Raw genomic sequence first — 23,060 nt, forward strand, 5'->3', positions numbered from 1 at the left:
GACTACACGACTCACAAAGACTCACAAAACACCGAGAAATTACAGCCAAATGAAACTACTTTAATTTTTAATCCCAACTAACTATAAAACCATATCAGTGATACTACCTTAAGTTATCCAGAACCCATGAGATCCATAAGGAGCTGAAGTATTCATACTACACTGGACCTACAATGTTTCTCACAGCACTTTCAGTTAAAGACAACTCTTTCCTCAAAGATTATGCAAAGATATTAGTGAAATGTAAGCAGCCTTTGGAAAAGTAAAATAGGCAAAGAGAACATAGATGCCTACACAGCAGGAAAGGTAATCTATGAGCCAGAAAAAAGGGAAGAGAGAAGGCACAGATAAACAAGAACAAGTTACAGAAATAGCAAACAGATTAAAATAACAACAACAAAAAAAAAAACACAAAAAAACAAACAAAAAAACTCTAACACCAAAAAAAACAAAAAAGAAAAAAGGAAACAGGAATAAAAAAATGAGTTTGTACAAAAATGACTGGATGTTGAATTTCAGTCAGATCTGTTTCTCTGAGACTATTGTGTGGAAACATTCATAAAATGGGCTATTTCCAGGTCTCTCTCTGAACCAACTGAGGTCGCATTTAGTTTGCAAATTAATTCTGCTCTGGCATTTCTTATCTTTTGACGTAGCAGCCATAGTTTTAAATTCAGTCTGTTCAGATTAATAAATGGGAAACAACAAAAATCATCTGTCATAATTAATTATAAGACCTTTCAACAAATATAATATGTGGAGTTAGAAGGGAGAATATTTTAATTCACAGGAATGAGCTTTATCACTTGAGCTGTAAGACTAGGTAGCTACAGCAGAGAATGAACTAAAAGCAGAGGCTGAGCGTGGAACACCTGCCACCTCATCACAGATTACAAACAATTACCTAGCAAAGCTGACAAAAGCAAGGAAACAAGCAATTTTGTATTCTACTTTTGACTCCAAAAAGGAGTAAGATAGATTACTTACAGACAATATTCAGACCATATACTTTCTGGAAGGCAGTGCAGTCAAATAGAAGAATTAGGAAACACTAGAAATATTGGGTTTATTCCCACATTAGTACTGATGTACCCCGCACTGGCTTCTGAATTACTATCATTCTCTTCCATCCCTCTCAGAAATACATACACATTCACCACCCATTCTTCTTGTTTTCCCCAAGTAGCCCACTCAAGGTCCATGCCCATCTCTACCCTCTCTCCTGTACACAGGTACCCCAACCCAAGCCCCAGCAGCCACCCCACTGGTGCTACACAACCCTCAGACTGGTTAAATGGAAACTGGGACCTCAATATGTCTATGTATCGAGGGTATGATGCTGTGTTCTCCACACCTGCCAGTGGATATTTCTCCGCTCCTCCAGAATATTTTCTAAGGTGCTAAATTTGCAAGCATTCTTTATAGATAAAAAATTAATTATCATTTATCAAAATTACCACTCAAAATGTTTACAACCTTAGCTGTTTCCAAACTAGTATATCTTTTCTACGCATCTGTAGCAGTAGCAGTACCCAGGCATCCATCTCTGGATATATCTTCACAGAAATCTCCAAAGTGGCACAGAAGTAACCGCTACTGGAACTGATACATCCAACCAACCTGGCACTCTGCTCATGCTGTTAAACCGTACATCTCAGAGTGCCCACTAATGAAGCTGCAATGCTGCTGATACCCCAGATAACTCATTTAGAATGAGCTTGGCTGTTTCTGCAGAGCACCCTGTGTGCTTTCTTGCGCAAAGCTCCACATCTGGGCCTACCATGCAACAGGCTTCCTATGTTGTGGGAAGCAATTGGAATTTGGAAAGCTTTGTGGACTGAAGGGAATTGTACTCAATATCTGCAAGTGGCCATTTTCAGATAACACCAAATGCTGGGGGAGAGGTCAGACTGTAAAAGATACTGTTCTAATGCCAAAAAATAAACACCTGTCAAATACTATATTCCTAATCCAAGACAGAAAGAGTTTGAGAGTTCACACCAGCACTTAGGTAGTGGCAAAGTCACTTCTCCACTAATCTTGTTCTCAGCAAGACATGAATTGTTTACCCTCAAACCTCAAAAAGAAAACGATTTTCAGGTACGTAACTAAATCAGGTGATGATACCAAATTATACAGGATAAAACAGATGAGGATGAACTGTGACAAACTCAATATAGGCATGATAACATGAAATGACATGGAAAAAGAAGGACAAATGAAGTTCAGTGTAGTTATATTTAAAATGATGAGGGCAGTAAAATCCTTATGCTTGAGATGCAGCCATAACATCTGTGAGCACAATCACAGTTTCCTAAATGCAATGACTCGTAATGTTTTGAAAGGACCAACAGTGAGATCTCGAGGCTACACTCAAAGCTAATGAGAGGGTGAAAAGGAATTTCCATGTGAGGAAGTATTAGAAAGGCACAAAGTGAAGAATCTCACTGTGATATGATATTCACTGAATATTCTCTACTGTGCTTAAATACTAAACAGAATTCAAAAACATCCAGAGGCAGCTAGTAAAGATGATCAAATATACAACAGTTTACATAGTAGGAGATACTAAGTAAGATGGAATTCTTCAATATGGAAGAGAAAGGAAAGCATGCAAGATGCTTATTGATTCTTGACTGATACTGAAAAGGAGAACAGAAATCTTCCAACAGAAGAAGCAGGGAACACCAAACTAAATTAAGAGGAAGCAGGTTCCAAGTAAACAAAAGGAAGTGGTTCTTCAAACACAAAAAAAAAAACGGCATAATTCCTTGCCACAGGATATCGCAGATGCCTAAAGTTTACATGAATTCAAGGGAAAACTTCACTCACTAATGGTGGAGAAGTCCATTGAGGGCTCCTAAATTCACTGAAAACATCTGGCTAAGATTGCAGTCTCATAATTGGAGCCTGGAAGAGCACATGGGGAGAAGCACTGTACTTGCTCTCTTATGCTTTCCCATGGGCACCACTTCTGGCTGTCAGAAGCAGGATGCTGAGTGTGATGAACCTTTAATCTGACCAAATGAGTATGTGCAAGTGAATTAAACAGTGATAGATGTTGGGACCTGCAAGTTGGTCATCTACATCATTAAATTAATAGCCCCAGCTGTGAAGGTCTCTTGCAGACATTTCAGTGAATCTAATTAGCATTACCCCATATAATAGCCTAGAATAGGCTAGGGACTATTCCAAACATAGCTTACTGAATTTACTCTTCTAATTTTTTGTTCAGACTGAAGCATTTGTAGCAGAATTTACAGCTGACAAATAGAAGTACTGTACTAATAGGCAGGAGGGTTACCAACTGCTTATCTTGTAATTTTATAGTAGTTTTAATTATAGATCTTTGAGCTTCATTACTGTCATCTATCCATGAGTAATAGCTTCTATTTTTCTAGTAGATTGGAAGCTTCCCCAGTAACTTGAGCTCTTATGTGGGATGGTTTTGTTACTGAGATTTATGGTACAGACATCAAAATATTAGAATGAGTAAATAATGACTAACTTCAACCAGCAACTTAGAAAAAAAAGGTGATTCCTTTTCCTTTATTTATGTTCATTTAAGAAAAAAAACATATTAAAGACTGTGAAATAAAAGCCTACACCTGGAGACACACTGGATGTTTATAGTCTTGTGTGTTCTGAATGGATGGAAGATAGACAGCAGAGTATTTTATCAGGTGTGATAGGATGAAGTACAAAATGCTGAACCTCCAGGAAATCTTCTTGACACTAAGATCTATTTAGAAATTTCTTCTCAAGGAAATAGAGGAAGCCCTGTTTCCTGGAATAATTCAAATTGTACTTCACAAAACAGTAAATATATACAAAGAACATCCTGCGTTTAGAAGAAAATGAAGCAGATGACAATTTTTTCTACATTTATGCTGGACAAGCCCCAGACTCCTCCTCTCTTCTCACATGCATACACAGGCGAAAGCATGATCAAAACATACAAAAAGTAAAGATAAAAGGATGAAACTGGAAATAATGAATAACTATCACTACGGTTTTACTCCCAAAGTTTCCCTTAGTCTAATACATCCAACTTTTTTACTTATATCATTTTACTGAGAAATATAAATCAAAGAATTACAGTGAAATAATAACTTTAGCAAAGATCAAGCATTTACAAGTGCATATCACAGTACATGTACTGCTACATAGCTCAGCTTCAATGACATCCTGTTCGAAAATCCTCTATTTCGAGTGTGAGATGGGAAGGAAATATGCTTTACAAAGGAAAGCACCTAGTCAAGGAAAACTGCAATTGAAGAGTCCCTCTCCAGTGAACAGCCATCCTTGTACTCTACCACTTGTACTCTACCACTCGCAACTTTGTCTTCAAAGACATCAACTAGTAACGAGATTTAGTCTACATAACATCATACCTTACTTGCCTCTGAGTTAAAACAGAAACAGGGATTCAGCTAGGGGAACTGCCACAGTTCACATGAATGGAGCTGTGATCAGACAACCCAACAGCTGCACGGCAATTTTAATAGTAATAAAATTTTTAGATTCTCCTTTTTTGGAACTTAAATTCTGAAGACACCCTTAGATTTCATTTATGTTGAACAATTTATTTTGTAACTATCTGTATGGTAGGGTTTCAGTAATCCCAAGGTAAAACCAGTGAATGCATACACACCCATCATCCAAGCAACCATGTACAATGTAAGCCAAACAAGCCTTCTACAAGAGTTTCTATAAGGAAGACTGCATCAGCTGACAGATGATTGGATATTTAAGGAAGGGCACTGGCCATCCCTAGACATTATGCTCCAAAACTAGAGTGTGTGAACTTATATACACATCTTAAAAAAAGAAATCTGTCTATAACAGATTCTGGTGAATAATATTGGTCCATACTGTAAATAAATGTACATTCAAATCTCACCCCTAACAACATTTAAACAAAACCTCAAACAAACAAACAAAAAGACTAGACTATTATAGGTTTTTATTATTCTCCGAATTATAAATCCACATAAACCGACAGAAATCAGAAAAATATCGCGTGCATGTTCACTGTTCCTAAAATTAAAGGATAACTAAGACTGGACATGACCTCAAAAGGGGTCTCTAGTCCAACCTCATGCTCCAAGCAGTGTTCAGCTATGGGGTCAGGGCCAGGTTGCTTAGGGCTGGTCTTGAAAACCACAAGGAAAAGAGGCTGCACAACCACATTGGGCAACCTATTCCAGAGCTTCACTGTCCTGCATCAGAAAAGTATTAACTAGGCATGAAAAAGAAACAAGGATATATGTTGAAAAAGAAACTGTCTTGCTGTTCTCTGTGCTTATCCAATTAGACATCAGTGTGATACCTTGCATAATTTTGATGCTGTTAACTGAAAATGGTAAAATCATCTAAGACAAATCTGATCATCTGCATTTGCATGAAGCAAGCCTTTCTTTAGGTTTTTTTTCCCTTTTCTGTAACTTGGATAAAAACTGCAGACCACTGGAAAAGAAAATTACTTGTACAACAATCAACACTGTTAGAATTAAAAATCTTTTCCCAATGGCTACACAGCATTTTCCTTACTTCACTTTCAGCTCATTGCTTTATACTCACTACAGACACAGCAAATATACCACTTTCTTCCTCTTTACAGCAGTGTTATGTATTTGACGACTGTTTACATACTTCTTTTCAGCTGACTCTAAGTAATCTTTGTTCATACCATCATTCCTCAAAGGTTGTATGCTCCTGAGCACCAGCCATTCTCAGTGCTCTCAAAATGCTTTAAGTTGAAGCCCTACCAGTACCAAATAGGACTATTTGATCAGTGTTGCAGACAATATTTCACTTTAAAACATCCTAAAGTCTTCCATAAAGACTGCATTTATGTGTGCTCAGCTTCTCCTCCAAACAACCCTCAGGTTTTAATTTCTGAGTAGATACTTTTTGATTTGGTTTTTTTTGCAGCTCATTTTTTCTCCCCCACAGGTAGCTCCTTGCACTTGTTACTTCTGCATTGGATTCTTTTTTTTTTTTTTTTTTTTCAGGCTACATTTCTGATTAAGATCATTCTGAATTTTAAAGCTTTCTTCTACTTACCATCAGGCCTTCCCTCCTGCCTATAATTATAAAGTCTGATACTCATCCTTTCTATCCTGTACCATAAAATTACAATTCTGAACAGATTACAATTAACTACAATTAGATTGAGGATAGATCCATATGATAAAGTCTGACTTCCTAGCAGCAAACCAATGAAAACTGCTCTCGGCATATACTTTTTCAGTCATGCTATAGAAGGGTAGACCAATGTTTTTGTTAGAGCTATTAGACTAACACATAAGACAATGTCATTATCTAAGTAACAAAAAGAAAACAGAATACAAAGGAGAATTTAACTAATATTTACAGCAAGAGTATATTTCCCATGGAGGAAAAACTTCCAGCATAACACCTCCACACACAGTCTGTAGCTTCCTTTACCACTACTGGCTTCTGTAAGAGCAAACCAAGTTCAACCAAGACCAAAAAAAAGGAGGAAGGCAAAACAAGACTTCTGGATTCCTCAAAGAGAACCAAGCATGACAAAGAAAGCTTTAAACTGCCTAAAGAATCTCCCTTAATAGTTTAAATTATGGATGGTTCCTCTAATTTACATACAGTCATTCACTTTCACCTCAGTTGCCTACATCTCTCTGGTGGGCCCAGAATTTGCTCTGGCAAAGTAGCATGTGGTACAGTAAAAGCCATGGTCAACTTGTTTGGTTTGATGAACCAAGAAGTATAAGACTGAATTGGTTTCAAGCATTCAATCCAATGGAATTATATGGTCACCAAAACAAAAATATAGGATTGTTCATTTTAATGTGCTTCTACAGAGTTTGGAATGCAAATATCCCATGTTTAGGCAGCTGTGTCTCATGCTAGGTGATACGCAAGACATGGCATGCAAATACTATCTTGTTCCTTAATATGCAATATGAAGCAGTTTTTTGTATTAGGAAAAAAATCAAATTTAGGTTCCAAGATTTTTAATCATGTTTTTTTTTATGCAAAAATTATTACAAGTATTTTATTTTGTGATGCTATGTTAAAATGCAAAGCTGTTGATACATTTTTAATGCTGGAGTTCAGTAACTGGAAACTCGCAATTGTTGTTCTTTAGTAATTATTTGAATTAAGGCTAAATTGACTAACTGCTAAAGCCCAGGCTGAGACTTACTTCCTATAGCCTAAACCACACTACTTCCTCACAAGTCATGATGTGTAGCTTCTCATGAGACTGCCCTAAATTATTCTTGAGTAATCACTGGCAAATAAAGATCCTTCCACTTGTTTATTTTCCTTTTATTTTAAGGATAGCTGAATACATTATTAATAGTTACACTGGAAAGACTTTTAAATTGATCCAAATGTGCTGACTCAGCTTCCACATAACAAAAATGTGACTACCACTGGTTGGGTCATTTTATCTGTCTTAAAATAAAGGAAATCAAGCAAAGAGAGTGGCAGCAACAGCTGGAACTGTGTGTCTGTGTCCAAACACAATTTACTCATAAAACTCGGGCAAAGCACAGCACAGCTGCACAGCAATTATGACCAAAAAAAAAAAAAAAGAAAAAAATCCGCAAGCCCTTCAGAACTGCTGAATAATGATACCACCAAGGAAATAAGATCTGTTGGTGGAGTTACAAACACTCAAGCTTAACAAGTGGGTTTTTTCAGAGGCTGAATCTTCACATTATAAATGCTTGTTGCTATGGATTCTGGTTTTTACTTCTGATACATTTTCCTTCCTGGTTACCAGAACACTTTCTTCTAAAAAAACCCTCATAGATCTTAAAACTGCTTAAATTTTGTTAATCCGTAGCATGCTTTCTTTAAAAATATGAACACTGTAAAGCTGGCTGTCACTTTTGAAGAGTGGGTGAGTGAATATATCCATTTCCAAAACAGCCCTACTCACAGATACAGTGCACATTTTAAATTCAGCCACCTATTCTCCATTTTCTTCATTCAAAATATCACCAGAATAGCAGTACGTGTTGTTCTTCATCTTTATAAGCACACAAAAGCAGAAACGCTTGTCTGCACCTTTTTCAGACAGTCAGCTGAAGCACAGAGAAACTTTCTATAAACCGAGAGTCTTAATTCAGGTTGCCTAATCCAAATCAACCAAAAATAGTGAAAAAGCAGTAATCAGGCAGCAACATGGTTAGGAGCTGAAGTTTCAACATAAACTATCACCATCATTACCTTAATTCCTACTAGGTAATCAAAGATCAGGTGTTTTCCTTCCACTTGTCCCTCAACACATACTTGCCTTTGAAGTATACAAATGGAAATTAACCTTTCTAAATTAGCAGTCAGTTATGCTGTAGCAAATGTAAAATTTTGGTATTGCAGTAAAATTCTGCTCTTAGGAAAAAATGTGTAAAACATTTACTGCTTACAATCAACACAGGAAATTGTAAAAAAGTACATTTTTAATGTACAAAAGCAGTAATTAAGTACTATAAATACCTACACATCATCTTATGATACATTTCATGCTGTATAAACAAACATTTACTAGTTACCATAGAAACAAGAGAGCAGTAAACATTCCTGGAGTCTAGTGGCTATGGTTCTGTTAGGCTTCGTTATTCAATCTTTTCTTAAAAAAATCAAGTATTTCTAAAAGAAGCACTGATCTCACTGATTAGCATGCATAAAAAGTCTTTGTTCTTAAGCATTTGCATAGCAAAATAATAAGAATTTTATTCATGAAAGAGTCAAGGAACACATTCAGAAAAAAGCTCTGCTTGTTTGGCCTTATATGAAATTGTTAAGTTGAAAAAATTGTGACATGGACAAAATAATTTACCTTTTCTCCTTCTTCACCTTTACCACCAGGAAAGCCACGCTCACCCTGGAACAAAAAAAAAAAAAAAGTTAAAAATCTCAAACCTAAACATTCTCCAAATAATTTAATTCTTTAAAATAGTTTTATTGCACTGGGTTTTATTATGGGATTAAAACAGAAGAAATTATTTAGATACTGATTGTCGCTCATTCAAAAAGGTGTGAAACCTCTGTGAAAAACCTCTATGAAAAATAGCCATGTTTTTCCACTGTTTTGTGGATTAACAGTCAAACATTTTTTCCATTCAGCCTAAGTAATCTTCTTGGATTCTTGTCCTGACACTGACACTAAACTTGCTTGTTACAGTCCTTCTGTTCTTCTGCAGAACCAGTTTTAATACATTTTTTGCTATTAATAACTTCATTTTAATTTTGAAAAATGACTAGTCAGCTGTGAAGGTCCATGAAACCCAGAACAATTCAAAAAAAGCTACAGATATAATTTACAGAAAGTGCATTCCTTTCACTTTAAAACCCATATCTAACTACTAAAAAACCACCCCAACAGATAAACAGACAAACAAAAAGACAAAAACAAACAACACACAACAAAAAAAAAACAACACAGGAGTGAATTTTGAAATATTAACTCAAGCTCATCAGATTAAACTATTTATTTGATAATTTTTCAATAAAAAGACCTGTAATAATGTTCCAGCTCCAATTTGATAATCTACTTGGTAGATACTGCTTGGTATCTTGCAAACGTCCAAGTAGCTTAAGCGCTCCTTAACACTGTCTTCCCCTTCAGTGCGCAATGGTACATTCTCATACACTCTGCTAGGAGATTTAAGTAATCTGGGAGGCCTGAAGGCAAACTTTGTTAGTGAAAACCAAAGCAAAAAACCCATCAGGTACACTCAGTCTTTTCCACATCCCCCACCCCATTAAGGAGTGGGTCAACATTTTCTTCAGCCTCATTTTTTAACTACAGATGCAGTTAACAGAAGCCCTTTATGCTGAACTTCAAATCCCTTATTAGTTGCAATTCCAGATGAATTTTTGGCTGGAAGCCAGCTGGGCTTCTTATGTCTGCAGGACAGTCGCGATCACTCCTTGGACACCTCTTTGCCAGATTCAACAAAGTACTTTGAAACTCTCCTCAAAGGTCTTGTTTTCTAAGCCCCTGAACATACCCTAGCTCCCTGTGGACCCCCTCTGGTTTCTCTACACCTCTTAAAGTATTAAGGGTGAAAGCCCCTCACCCCTTGCCAAACATGACACAGCATTCCAGATGCAGCACCACCAAGCAAAGGGGGAAAATATCTTCCCCTGATCTGCCAGCTTCAGTTTTTACTATCATTGTCCAATATGTGGTTCACTTTCTCCCCAGTAGGAGAGAAAGTGAACCACTGTTAGCACATAATTCAGCCTCATGTCAACCTCCAGGTCATTTTCAGAAATGGTACTGCTCAACCAGTATGTTCTCTGCCTGTACCTAAGTATGGGGCGATAAAGTAACTTCTCTTTTTTTTCAGAAAGTGTCCAGATTTTCTGCACAGATTTAAATTTAAAATAAATATTACAAATTAGAGGGAATAAGAAATACAGTCAACAGAAAGCATAGAGAAAGTAGTTTAGGTAATTTCCACTTGACAGTATTAACAATATTAGCCACTGGTAAGTTACTTCAAGGAATCTGAATGTTGCAGAAATAAAAACGTGGATGTTGCAAAATAACACAATTATGACTGACCTTAATTCTATTCTCTGTGGCAGAATTCTCATAGTAAGTTAGGAAAAACATTTCACACAAGCTTTTTCATGGGAAATCACTGATTACTTGTCCTGATACTGCAGGATTGTTGATCTGACTTTCAATGTTTTAAATATGCCTGCAGTAAAAGTCAATGAAATCCTGGCTTCGAACTTATAAATTGATAGATTGTGGTAAGCATGTTGCAGAACTTAGTGCTGGCTACCTCATATGCAGAAAAGTTCCTTCCTTCCCTCCGTGCTGTATTACAGGAAATATCTGCCTAAATATACAGAAATCAGGCCTTTGCATCAAGGTCATGCTGCAGAGCACTTTCTTGAAATTTTAGTATGAAGAAAATAATGTGGAGTTTTATGTGTAGTCCCTTAATTTGTGGAAGCAGCAGAACTATTTCCCCTCCAATTTTCTAAAAGGAATTAGCTGGGCAGACATATGTGACATTGAGGCTTCATTCCAAATACTTAGGGTTAAACACAGCTGCAACCAACAGAAAACAAAATCTGGCCATGAAAAGACTAAGGCAGCTTGAACAAATATTACCAGCAAGGTTTATAATACAGATGTCACTTTTTGCAAGTTCTGTCCTTCCCACAATATTCCACCTCTAAAGAGGAGCAAAAGATTCAAATGCAAGACAGGAAGCAGCAGCGCCATCCCTCATCTCATTTTGCTGAGATCATGAGACTCTCAAATTTGGAATTTTTGAATCTGCTACCTTGTGGCTGGAAAGACCTGCACAGTTCTGAGGCTTAGGCAACTGCTCTTAATGCAAAATGATGCTGATAGGCAGGTTTTTAGAAACTGATAGTAAAGTTCCTCTGTCACATTATACAACTCACAAATTGGATATGTAAGTTAAGTGCAATTTATGTAGATACTGGACAGCTGGCAAAAAGGATGTTGAGAGTGAAAATGCAGAAAATTAGACTGTTTTTTTGTTGTAGGTGGTGGTTTATTTATTTCTTTTACCTTGGAACCAGTAAGACCAGGTATGCCAGGAGCACCTACTAAGCCAGCTTCCCCCTGAAACAAAATGTACATAGCCATCATATTACAGACCTAACTCACGAGTGAGCTAAATTAAGAGAAAAAGACATCTAGACATGCACTGCTTCTCGTTCCTTTTCTACAGAAGAGTTGAATTATCTCTAGGTTTGTTTATGTCTGGTGACTTGTATTTGGTTAAAATACATTTCACTTTCAAAATATTATGTAATTAACAATTACAGGCTATTTAATTATGCAGCAGCTGTAGGTTGCTTCAGTTTGGATCCCATGAGAATCTTTCTTAAGTTTTATTTCAGGCCCTGATTCAGAAAAAAATATTTCAGGGGACTCTTGCATACTACTCAAGTACCTAAAATCCCAAGGGTGCCACATCTTCCAGTCTCTCCCTAAGTCTTATTAGGTACTTGAGACCACAAGGATCCATGCTTAAATTGCTAGGTCCCACAGGGAGTTGTACATACTAAGCTGACTGCTGGTTTCTAGGTTCTGCTCAAAGCGGGGTTTCGTATCTTTCCCCAGCCTATTTGGCAGGAGGAAATGCAAATCTTGATCCTATGCAATGAGGCAGACAAAAATTTGTTTCTTCTGCTTCCTAAGTGCATGTTCTGTGCATGTTCTTAAATTACCGCCTCCTCTACCCCAAGAACAAAATAAGTCAGCTATATGGTCGACTGTTAGTCATTCCCTGACCCACAAATGACTTTCTCCTTGCATTGCCCATGAAAATTAATCTGATTTGGGTTTGTAAATTCCATTCAGGAAACCAGATACTTAAAAGTTTTGCTCAACAAATAAGCATAAGTAAAAACAAAAACCTTGTTAATAAAAAAAGTTTTTAAAGGTAACTATCCAAGCTGAGTAACATGGTAAACTTCATCTTCAATATCTGAATAAGGACAAGTTGAGTAAAAGAGAAAAATACAAATCAACAAGTCTGAATTGAAAGCTATAGACAATGCAATTCTGCATTTACTACAGGGACTTCTAAGAAAAGATATAGTTAAAAACCTACTATTATCTTGTTTAAATTAAAACATAAAATATTGCAGCAGTTTCCTTTTCCATTCCTTCTTGGCAAAGCATATTAAACAGTTACAGACCTAGTGAGAACTAGGCTGTGACACTGAAAGCTAAGAGCCACCCTCTATCTACATGAAATATGCCACAGTGAAGTACATTAATTTTGGTCTCAATAAATCTAAAGTTACTGACCTAAATTCTAATAGAATTCACCCTTGTTCATATTACTTCAAGTGGGAGCTTAGAAGACTTATTAAAGGAATCTAAAATCAAATGCTTTCTCCATTCAATTCATGGGTGTTAATCCCTGGACAGAAGTTTGCCCTTGTAACTCACACACTATCCAATTCAGTTATCTAGCCAAGCCAGGATTCAGCCACAAAAGAAAGTTTTGAAAGTTCACTTGTTTGATTCCAAGCCAAGCAGAAGACGAATGCCTCCCAGACACACAAAAAAGAACAGAGACAAAGGAAAAACTCCAATCTCTCTTAACAAGAGAAAGAGACAATAAAAGAACAATTACTCATCAAAATGATACAAGTAATTAAGCAAATAAATACAAAGCACTGATGATTTACAGCAATTAAAATACAGCTTAAAATAGCTTCTTAAAATGGAATTTTTCTAACTCCAGTCATGATAGAGTTTCCAACATCTTCATTCCAGCTCCCCTCTGTAAAAATAGATGATAGCATGCTGGGGTAAAAATCTAATTAATCGTTACAAGTAATCCTTAGCCCTTCATTTTCTCGAGATTTACAGCATGAATTCAGAAAATTTTTTCATCATTAATATTTACCCAATAATATTTCACCTTTGCTGCTATATCAGAGCACTGTAAACTAGAAAAAAAAAAACCCACATTCACTGTTGTGGTTTGTTGTTGGATTTTTTTTTGTGGAGACAAGCTATAGATGTTTTGCCTTGCACTGTTTAATCAGCGAATATAAATGCTTATCCCTTCAACACAATGCAAAAATAACCTCCTAGATCAATACTGATTCTTATAAAATCTAAAATGATTGATATTGCGGTTTCTTTAACTATTCGGGAAATTAGCAGTGTATTTATAATCAAGTTTTTAATATATTTATCATTTATTGATTATGCAGTTTGTAATTATAATGCAACACCCTATAAAATTAGAGATTCAGTTTATACCTAAGGGTTTTTAAGTTAGAGTAAGACACTGTGTATCTGTGTACATAGAAACTTTCTTCGAATGCATTTACATTCATTTTTAACACCCTGATTTCCACATTTAGGTATTTTTAGCCCGCTAAATAAGAGACTTCCAGATTAAAAAAAAAAAGGCTATCTTAACATACAAATATGTGACCTTTATTAGGTGCCCTGGACACATGCACTGCCAAACAGTAGGGTGCCAAAAATTAATTAGGCAGCACATTATCTAATCACAAAAAAAAAATAATAATAAATTGAGAGAACCCGTTATCAATAACTGGGAACATGTTTTGGTATTTGGAACATTTTAGGCATTAATATGATTTATATTGGCCAACATGCCGGAGCGTCATGATATTCTCTTCAAGGCTGGGAAAGAGAAATCATTTCTGTAAAATACTTTATGCATTTTGCAGATACGGTTTTGCAAAATTAAAGCAAAACAAATAAAACAAAAAAAAAACCCACCCGAAACCCACCAAGAAACAGTCAGATGCTTCTGCAACCTCGAGATGAAAACCAAACATTTTCCTCTTTATTTTTAAATTTACTAGAGCACTGCCAGGAGCTTGATTTACAGAATAGTCTTGATACTCCAAGGTTACTAGGAAGGAAACTCATCTCAATAGAAGTAAAATCAGCATGGTCAAACACTACTTATTGTTTTGATAATTTATGGATATGTGCCTTCCATTACCCTGAGTCTGCCAGACCCCTGGAATAATCTAATAGGCCCGTATTTTAAAATGAGGGCAACTATTTTTTGCAGAAATGGAGTGTAATGTTCAAGAATGTACTATCAGAGGGCTTGAGCAGCATCCCCCTGTGAAGCACATACCAAGCCAGTCCAGAGCCACCAGCAAGGGCAGAGCTTTGTCTTTAACAAATAAAAATCCCACACCAATTACACTCCATTATGTGACACCTTCCTTAGCCTACTAGAATATTTCCTTATTTCTTTAATCAGGCTCCTGTAAAAGGTTAGGATCACCTGATAGAATATTAATGACATAAAAATATATTCAGCTGATATTTGCCAAGACTTGCCCCATGAATCTCCTAGATTAGTCATGAGTTTCTGCTAACATGACATTTTGGGTCCTAATTATCCTTTCGATCCCACTTGGTTACTGCTGAATTACCAATACACTTGCTGAGTACTTGCTTAGTTCTATCCTTGAGCCATGTGAGCAAGCATAAAATCCTCTCTTGAAATAACCTGATGAAGGGCTTGTGACAGGTATATTGTTTCCTTTGCTCTGTCCTGCTTCAAGAGGACAAGCAGCTCCAGCAGAGCAGGAACATCATGGTTTGGCCAAAGGGGTGAGGGCTGGTCAGAGGACTCTTGTGTCTTTGTGATCAGGGCTCCTGTGGCTTTTTTGCACAGCTGCTCAAGAGAAAGGCCAATAAGAAAGCCCTACAGTACTCAATTGCATCTCATAATATAATCTGAGATCAGGAGGTATCCATTTTTCCTCCTTCCCAAACCTTCCTGATACCCACCTTCAGGACAAGGCTGACCAGCCTATCTGTTCAGGCAACTAGACATTAATGCATTCTGAATTAAACACTTGAAAATGTAGGTTTTGGTGCTTTGCAAACTAATGAATCAGCAGCCAGACACAGCTCAGAGGTTCAAAGAACATGGCCGCAGTGCTCCTTACTCCAGACTGCGCTCTCTTTAGTTGGCATTGTTTCCTTTTGTACTAATTAGCATGTCTTACAAAGCAGGCAATTCACACAATTTCTATACTCAAATACATAGAGCACTCATTTCACAAATGAAACACATAAGACAAAACTTTGTGTCTATATTTTGCTCTCACAAATTATTTAGACATGACATGAGAACTCAGAGAAGTTGTTCTGAAAAAACTAGGATGAAAAGATCACTCCATTTGTTTTCATGCATAACTACAGGCTGTAGGCTGGCATACTGCCTTTTTTTAATTTTAGTTTTGAAATCTGACAACGAACTGACCGAAGCCTTTATGATAGATGCCGAGGAGCTGTTTTTATACCCTCAAGAAAAGTATGAGCAGAAAAAGAGCCTCTATTGTCAGTAGGCGTACTTTCTGCATTTAGCAAAACACAAGTGGAATTCACTGCTAACACATGTCCTTGAAGAAGTGACAACTGCTTCCTTCTTGACCACCTTCATCAAGAATCATTAAATTGTTTAGGTTGAAAAAGACCTTTAAGGTCATCAAGTCCAACCATTAACATAGCACTCCCAAGTCAGCCACTAAACCATGTCCCTAAGTGCCATGTCTACATGTCTTAAATACCTCTAAGGATGGTGACTCAGTAACTTCCCTGGGCAGTCTGTTCCAATGTTTGACAACCCTTTCTGTGAAGAATTTTTTCCTTCCCTGGAAAAATTTAAACCTCCTTTGGCACAATTTGAAGCTGTTTCCTCTTGACCTATTACTTCTTACTTGGGAGAAGAGACCGACACCCACTTCTCTACAACCTTTCAGGTAGCTGTAGTGAGTGAAAGGTCTCCCCCAAGACTCCTTTCTTCAGCCTGAACAAACCCAGTTCCCCCAGCTCTAAACTTGTGCTCTCAAACCTTCACCAGCTTTGTTGTTTTTCTTTGGACACACTCCAGTACTTCAATGTCTCTCTTGTACTGACAGGCGAAACTGAACACAGTATTCAAGGTACAGCCTCACCAGTGCTGAGTACAAGGGAATGATCACTTCCCCAGCTGTGTCACCTGAAGCAACACAGTAGAAAAAATTTGGAAGTGATGTTGTACTCGTGGACAACTAATTGATTTTTGTAACTGTCTTTTCTCCCTTACAGTAGGTCAGTCAAAAGAAATTGCCTGACACACCATCTATTGATTTATTGTTAACCCAGCCATAACATGGCATTAAAGCAAATCTAAATTTATTAAAGTTTCGGCAGAAGTGGCAATTAATCTAATTGGCCTTGCTAAAATATTTGAAACGCAATAATGTTAAATAAAAGCTAAAACACATTATCCAATATTAATGAAATTCCAAGGTCTTTTCAAAATAACAAAATATGTTATCACTACTATATTCACCACAATAATTGGAGCCCCAAGCCTATATTAGGAAGGTAAACAGCATTGGCCAACCTCTTAGATGTCAGCAGATATTCATTAATGCAGGAATTATCATCATCATCCATTTCCAGAAACTGAAAATTCAGGAGGGAGATTCTCAGGTAATACAAATGCTGGTTTACACTAACAAATATCTGTCCCACAGACCATTAAATATGAAAAAAACCAAACAAAACCAAACAAACAAAGAAAAAACACTAGCAAAACCAAGGACTTAAGGTGAATCGAAAATAAACAGACCTCATATTGACTGGAATTTCTAATCTAGGAACTCACGAGTACTGTTTCTGGAATACCATGTTGTTGGTGTGCTTCTCTAACTGCAAACCTTCTATCGACTACTGATAAGTAAACCAGTTCACAACACAATTTCCACTTGGAAGTTTAAGACTTTCCCAAGAAATGTATCTCCTCACTTCTAAAACAATGCCTTTTGACATTTGATGCATTTTGAAGGAAGGCTAGTATTTGGATGAAGTGGATATACCAGCTATGTTATTAGGACTCAAACAGACAATGTCTGACCTGTGAGTCTGGATCTACTGTGAGTGGATCTACTGACCTAGGATCTGATCCCTAAAGGTAAATCTCCAGGTGTACCCCATTACTGTAAATTCTGAGCAGCTTTTTGAAGAACAGTGACATCTCGGCTTAGTAGAGTTGTAACTTTTCCTTTCAGGCCCTTTTCTTAACCTCTTTGAGGGCCATTAGCCTATTCCATATACCAAGTCTAGGATGTCTGACCCAGAAAGCAAGCTAGTCCACTATTCAAGGGATGCAGAATCTCTGCACGAGTTTATAATCATCGTTTCACTAAAACTGATTTTACTTAGAGAATCAACGTTACTCTGACAGCCATTTCTCTGGCTCATTCCTTCCTCATTCTTCTGAGGTTCAGCAGCAGAAGTACTGCCAGTACACCATATTCTAGATGGTGGTATTTCTTCTGGCTATTTCATAGCACTGGCATTATCACCTTGTCACTGCAAAGAGCCACACATTTTTGTTAACAGTTCCTGTAGTCTCATCTTCTTCCACCTCAGGGATTTTTTTACCAGGAAAAAAAAATGCTCAGATAAAAACATAAAGAAATGGCAAACTGGACATAGTCAATGTCACATTACACATCCCACTAGCTAAAGCTCTCAGAGTTCACATTAATCAAGGATGATTAATAACAGCATCCTGATACTCTACTATTTCCACAGCTGGTTTTGCCAGCAGTTGCTATCATGGCACTAACAAATGCCACAAAGATCATTAATTTCTTCCACTCCCAGTTATTAAAAGAAAACAAACCCCCCAAACTGTAATTAAATAAATGGGCCACGGTTGAGACAACCTTTCTCCAATTATGCAGTGTGCTGTTATGTAGCTCACAGCAAAACCAATAAGGAATAGGATTGTACACTACTTATTCTCATCTATTTAGTAGTTTCCCTCCTTCACTCTTCCCTCACGGCCTTGGGTGCATTTCAGCCAATACTGTATCACCTCTGGGCAGTGAATTTCTTTTACTCCAGGCTTATGTGTGCTATACTGTACAAGAAAGTCCTTCTCACACTATGGGAAGACACAGGAACACAGCGTGTAACAGCTATATGCCAGAAATCTGTCATTATCCTTCCATGCATACTCGTTAAGGGAATTTTCATTCTAAGGAGTGGACAGCTAAATAAATATTTCTTGAGATCTTACTGTCAACAGCTATAAATAAAAATGTTTTGCCTCTTCCATTTGTAAAGGTAGCAGATTACAACTATTAAATAATTCAACTATGGATTAATTTCTCCTATTTTGTATCCTTCTTATTACAAACTAAAATAATGTTATCTTCACTTATACGGAAAAATCAGAACTGCCATTCACAACGTAAGGGAAGCACAGTGAAAGGGGTGTTAATTCTGCAGAAAAAGCATCAGCTGACTGGCTTCCTAGTATCTGTAACAGAAAAATCTGGCTGGCGTGAGGTACTTGTTAAATACAAATCAAACACCTGTCAACCAGCTGGGCCCCGTGTGTCACTGCTGAGCCATCTGCAGAAACACACCCCGTGCCAGTTGCTTTACTTAGCATGGCTTGGGAACAAGAATCCATTAGACAGAAAGTCAACAGTGGAATTAACAGCACTTTTTCTTTTAGTGCCCTTCCACTTACTTGTTTGACTTCTTGTGTTTCTATTTTTGGGAGACTCATGCCAGAGTAACAGTGCTGACTGCTGGTTAGACAAGACTTGGCCCAGCCTCAGCGTGTCACATTGATTTAATCAATTCAGACTTGAAACATACAGTATGGATCTTCGGTGTTGATAAATACTGGATAGCAGTAGGAATTGAAAAAAAACCCAAACAAACACAATAGTCTATTTTGCAATACCTACGAAAAATCTCATGATGTGAACAAAAAGCAGTTTTTATGTCCAACAACTTGGTATCTATGAGTTAAAAAAAAACAGTTTGCATGGAATTCAGAATATAAACCCCACATTATAATTTTAAAAGTCTTTTTGGGAAGTATATTCATTGACATTAAAAATGCCCATATGAGTTGGAGTTATTTAAATAATTGTATACATAATACATCTCATGTACCAATAAAAAGGCAAAGGACAGTTAAAAGTTAATAGGTCACGAGCCACAGCAGCTAACAGTATAATCTATAACCTCTGTATAATTTGTACTACATATAATTTTCTACCACATGAAACTAATTTTTTTTAACTCTCATGCACTACTTGTAATAAAAGCTGTTAGTCAAGGAGAAAACAATGTTATATATAAATTAAATGAAGTACAGTAACAAAGGTATCCAAAATTATCCTAATATAGATTAATGATTAATCAGATCCAAAATCTAGTGTTTGAAGTCTAATATCTTAATTCCTCAAAAGTCGACAAGCAAAACTAAGCAAAATGTGTCAGACTAGCTGTACAGTGCTGCAGTACAGCGAGAAAGTTCCTTCCTCCCCAGTTAGCCATCTCCTGCAACACACCCCTACCAACTTTTCCAACACTAAGTCTTGTTATAATGGACATTTTTCTTAAAGCCATACTTTCTGATGAGATGTGAAAAGCTCAGAATATTATTTTAAACCGGACAGTCTCTAGCCCTCACTTTCTAGCTCTGAAGGAGGGAAAAATAAAATCTATATGCCACAGAAATCTCACAGAAAGAACCCAGTAAATACAATTTACTAACAATTGAAGAAGAATCCACCAGCCTGCCCCCGCCCTTTCAAAGTTATAAGGTCCTGACTGAGGCTTCTGAAACGCAATTAAGAATCCCAGAGCCAGGCAGGCTCACAGCTAGAGTATTCATGAATCTCTGATTAAGGAACAAAGAGCTGCATTTAACGACCACATTATTTAACAACTGCATTATTTCTCACTTCCACGTTACATAACACGCTAACAAAAGCCTGTCCTGCATGGCACCGTGCCACCCTCAGTTTTGCTCCCAGCAGCCCAGACCCCTAATAAAATGGATGGTGACCTCTGGTTTCTTTGGCCACACCTCACATTACAATAGTGGCTGCTGCATGTCGGGGCCCCGTGACCGGGCAAGTTCTGGTGGTTATTACAACTTCATTGCAAATACCAAAGGGTATAACCTTCCACCCCCACCCTTACCTCACCAGTGTCACTTGCCTGAAGTAGCCCATGGCTTTGATGCCGAGCAATGCAAGCATTTGCATCTGGTTTCCAAAACACATTTGCACTTCTGTTCTACTGAGATGTACTAATCTGATTTTGAGCAAACCACAAAGGACAGAAGACAGTGCCACGGCTTTCCTCAAATGGGCTAGCTGACAGACTGAAGCATAGTTTCGCTCTCCCCTCAAAAAGCAATGAATCTTTAATTAAAAATGAAGTCTCTGCTCACCAACAGCACACAGTCTACAGTAGTCACTAATACACCATTCCTTCCAGAATGGAAATAACACCCAAGCAGTGTCACTGCACACAAGGTAATTTAATGCCATGGAGTTTTCTATCGAGAACCAAACTGTACTGCTGTCGTTCAGCTTTAGGAATTGAAAAACCAGGGAGCTCAACAGTTCCTGGAGTTATGAACTGCAAAAATCACCTAATAAGGCAAAAATAAGTCAGCACAGCAGACAGCTCTCTGGAATCAAATTTATGATCAAAGGCTATTCAAAACACTTCCTTCTTATGCTAAGGAGAGAGCGAGAGCAAGCAAGAACTATACATGCTAAAGCTATGAAACAAGTTTTGGAAAACATAATGCTCTAAAGTGTATTTGCCAAGTAAGATTTTTAGAAATTACATATATGTATCAGACAGCTACTGAGAGATACCGCTTTCATATTCATCCATCTCTTAAAATCAGGTATGTCTTAATTATACACAAAGATATCACTGAAAACACAGAATACAAAGCTCATACCAAATCTGTTGCAGTAATAGATGGTGTCTAACTGCCTGATTTCCAACAGCCAGCAATTCTTAAACTCAAGGCTTTAAACTTAGTGGTAATAAAATTTCCAATTGGAAAAGCAGTCTTTATTTTTTGAGGCTAATCTATGTACTTGTTTACCCACAAAACTCTAGTTTTTAGATATATGCACCATATTTCATGTTAAAATGCCCTTTTGGCTTTACATTCTTACAGCTCACAATTTTACTTTGAAAAGCTGTTAAATACCTTTTCCTATGTTAGCAATTATACTCTTTTTATCTCTTTTGGAGACTTCAGAGTAAAGCAGTACAAGGATTTTTCAAAAGCAGCATATCTGGTAAAATTTATGTCCATACCTGACCTAAAAATACTGAAATACAACAGATTAGCAATGACAGGAGCTCAGAAATTGGGCAGCACTGAACAAAAGACAGACAAACTGAGTAAGATGGCTTTAAGCAGTATCTATCCAGTGCTCCACATGCATTTTTGGAAGCTTTCTCAGAGATACTGATGAGCTACTTCAGAAATATCCTAACCCCTGTCAAAGGTCTGTACAGCACATGAAATATGAAGGCACTGTGTCCAGAGATTTTTCAAGACAGCTGCAAGGAAAAGACTGCATTACTATAACCTCAACACTAATGGCTTCTCAGATTTGTTCTTCTGAAAAGTCAGATACGCTTTCAAAAACTCTAGACAGAGTTTCCATGGTCTAGCTGGCGCTATGGGGAAAGCAGTCAATGGTCACAAGATTCTTCATGACGACACAGTTTGATTTGGATGTACATTTTACAAGTTTCCAGTTGTGAATTTTATGACATAGCTGGCCCTGAAGACCTGACCCTGGAGTATGGAGGTGGGTTTTGAAAGCATCTCTGAAAGTAATTTGATGTCACATGCTATATTAGCATGCTATATATATTTTTTTCCCCCAACTTTTAACTTAATGTATATATATTTAAATCATATTGGAAATCAAATGGACATTTCTAAGCCAAGCTTCTGAATTCAACTTCTCTAAAAAAAAAAAAAAAACCCAAAAAAAACCCAAAACCAAACCCAAAACCTTACAACGTAGCAGTTTTTAAACTCATGTTCTCAGGTACCACTAAGGGAAAGGGGAGCTCTTCCCACCAGGCAGTGCAAAGTAGACTGCATAGGAAGTGTTAACATGCCACTTTGGTGTGGCACACATACCGCAAATGGTATTTATATCTTGTTTTGGAAACCCTTTCACTAATGTTTTTTTTACCTGTACCAGGTACAAAGAGAACCCTCTTAATTACAAAAGGGTAACAGAATTTAACAAGAATAAAAGTATCAGTGCTGGGTTTCAGAGCCAGTTAAAATTGAACACAGAATACTGATAGTGGGTTTGAGAAAACTGAACTTACAGATAACCATCTCATAAAGTTAAATGAGAAAAACACCATCATAACGCAATATATTCTAGTCCTGCTACCTTCTGGCTTACAAAATGTGAGTTCATGCGCACTTTGTTGGGTCCTTGCCACAAACCCTAGAACAGTTTGGTTTGGAAGGGACCTTAAAGTTCCTAGTTCCAAGTTCCTAGTTCCAAACCACCTGCTCCAGACAGAGACACCTTCCACCAGACCAGGTTGCTCAAAGCCCCGTCCAGCCTGGCCTTGAACACTGACAGGGATGGGGCAGCCACGACTTCTCTGGGCAACCTGTGCCAGTGCCTCACCACCCTCACAGGGAAGAATTTCTTCTCAA

The 23,060-nt window shown here is 37.3% G+C and overlaps 1 protein-coding gene across 3 annotated transcripts in view; it reads right to left on the reverse strand.

The window, feature by feature from the left end:
- COL19A1 (collagen type XIX alpha 1 chain) overlaps positions 1 to 23,060 on the reverse strand; it is a 178,115-nt gene that overhangs the window by 107,583 nt on the left and 47,472 nt on the right. Inside the window, exons 11-12 of one of the 3 annotated variants that reach the window (XM_057418812.1) lie at positions 11,561 to 11,614; positions 8,837 to 8,881 (exon numbers count right to left, since the gene is read on the reverse strand). The exons of the other annotated variants lie outside the window; for them this stretch is intronic. Coding sequence (XP_057274795.1) covers positions 8,837 to 8,881; positions 11,561 to 11,614 — 99 coding nt within the window. The remainder of the gene's footprint in view (positions 1 to 8,836; positions 8,882 to 11,560; positions 11,615 to 23,060) is intronic. 3 annotated transcript variants of the gene reach the window in all.

This window comes from Pezoporus wallicus, unplaced genomic scaffold (assembly GCF_028554395.1).
Source record: "Pezoporus wallicus isolate ANWC-B61680 ecotype Strahan unplaced genomic scaffold, APGP_CSIRO_Pwel_v1 contig_4901, whole genome shotgun sequence".
Taxonomy (NCBI): Eukaryota; Metazoa; Chordata; class Aves; order Psittaciformes; family Psittacidae; genus Pezoporus; species Pezoporus wallicus.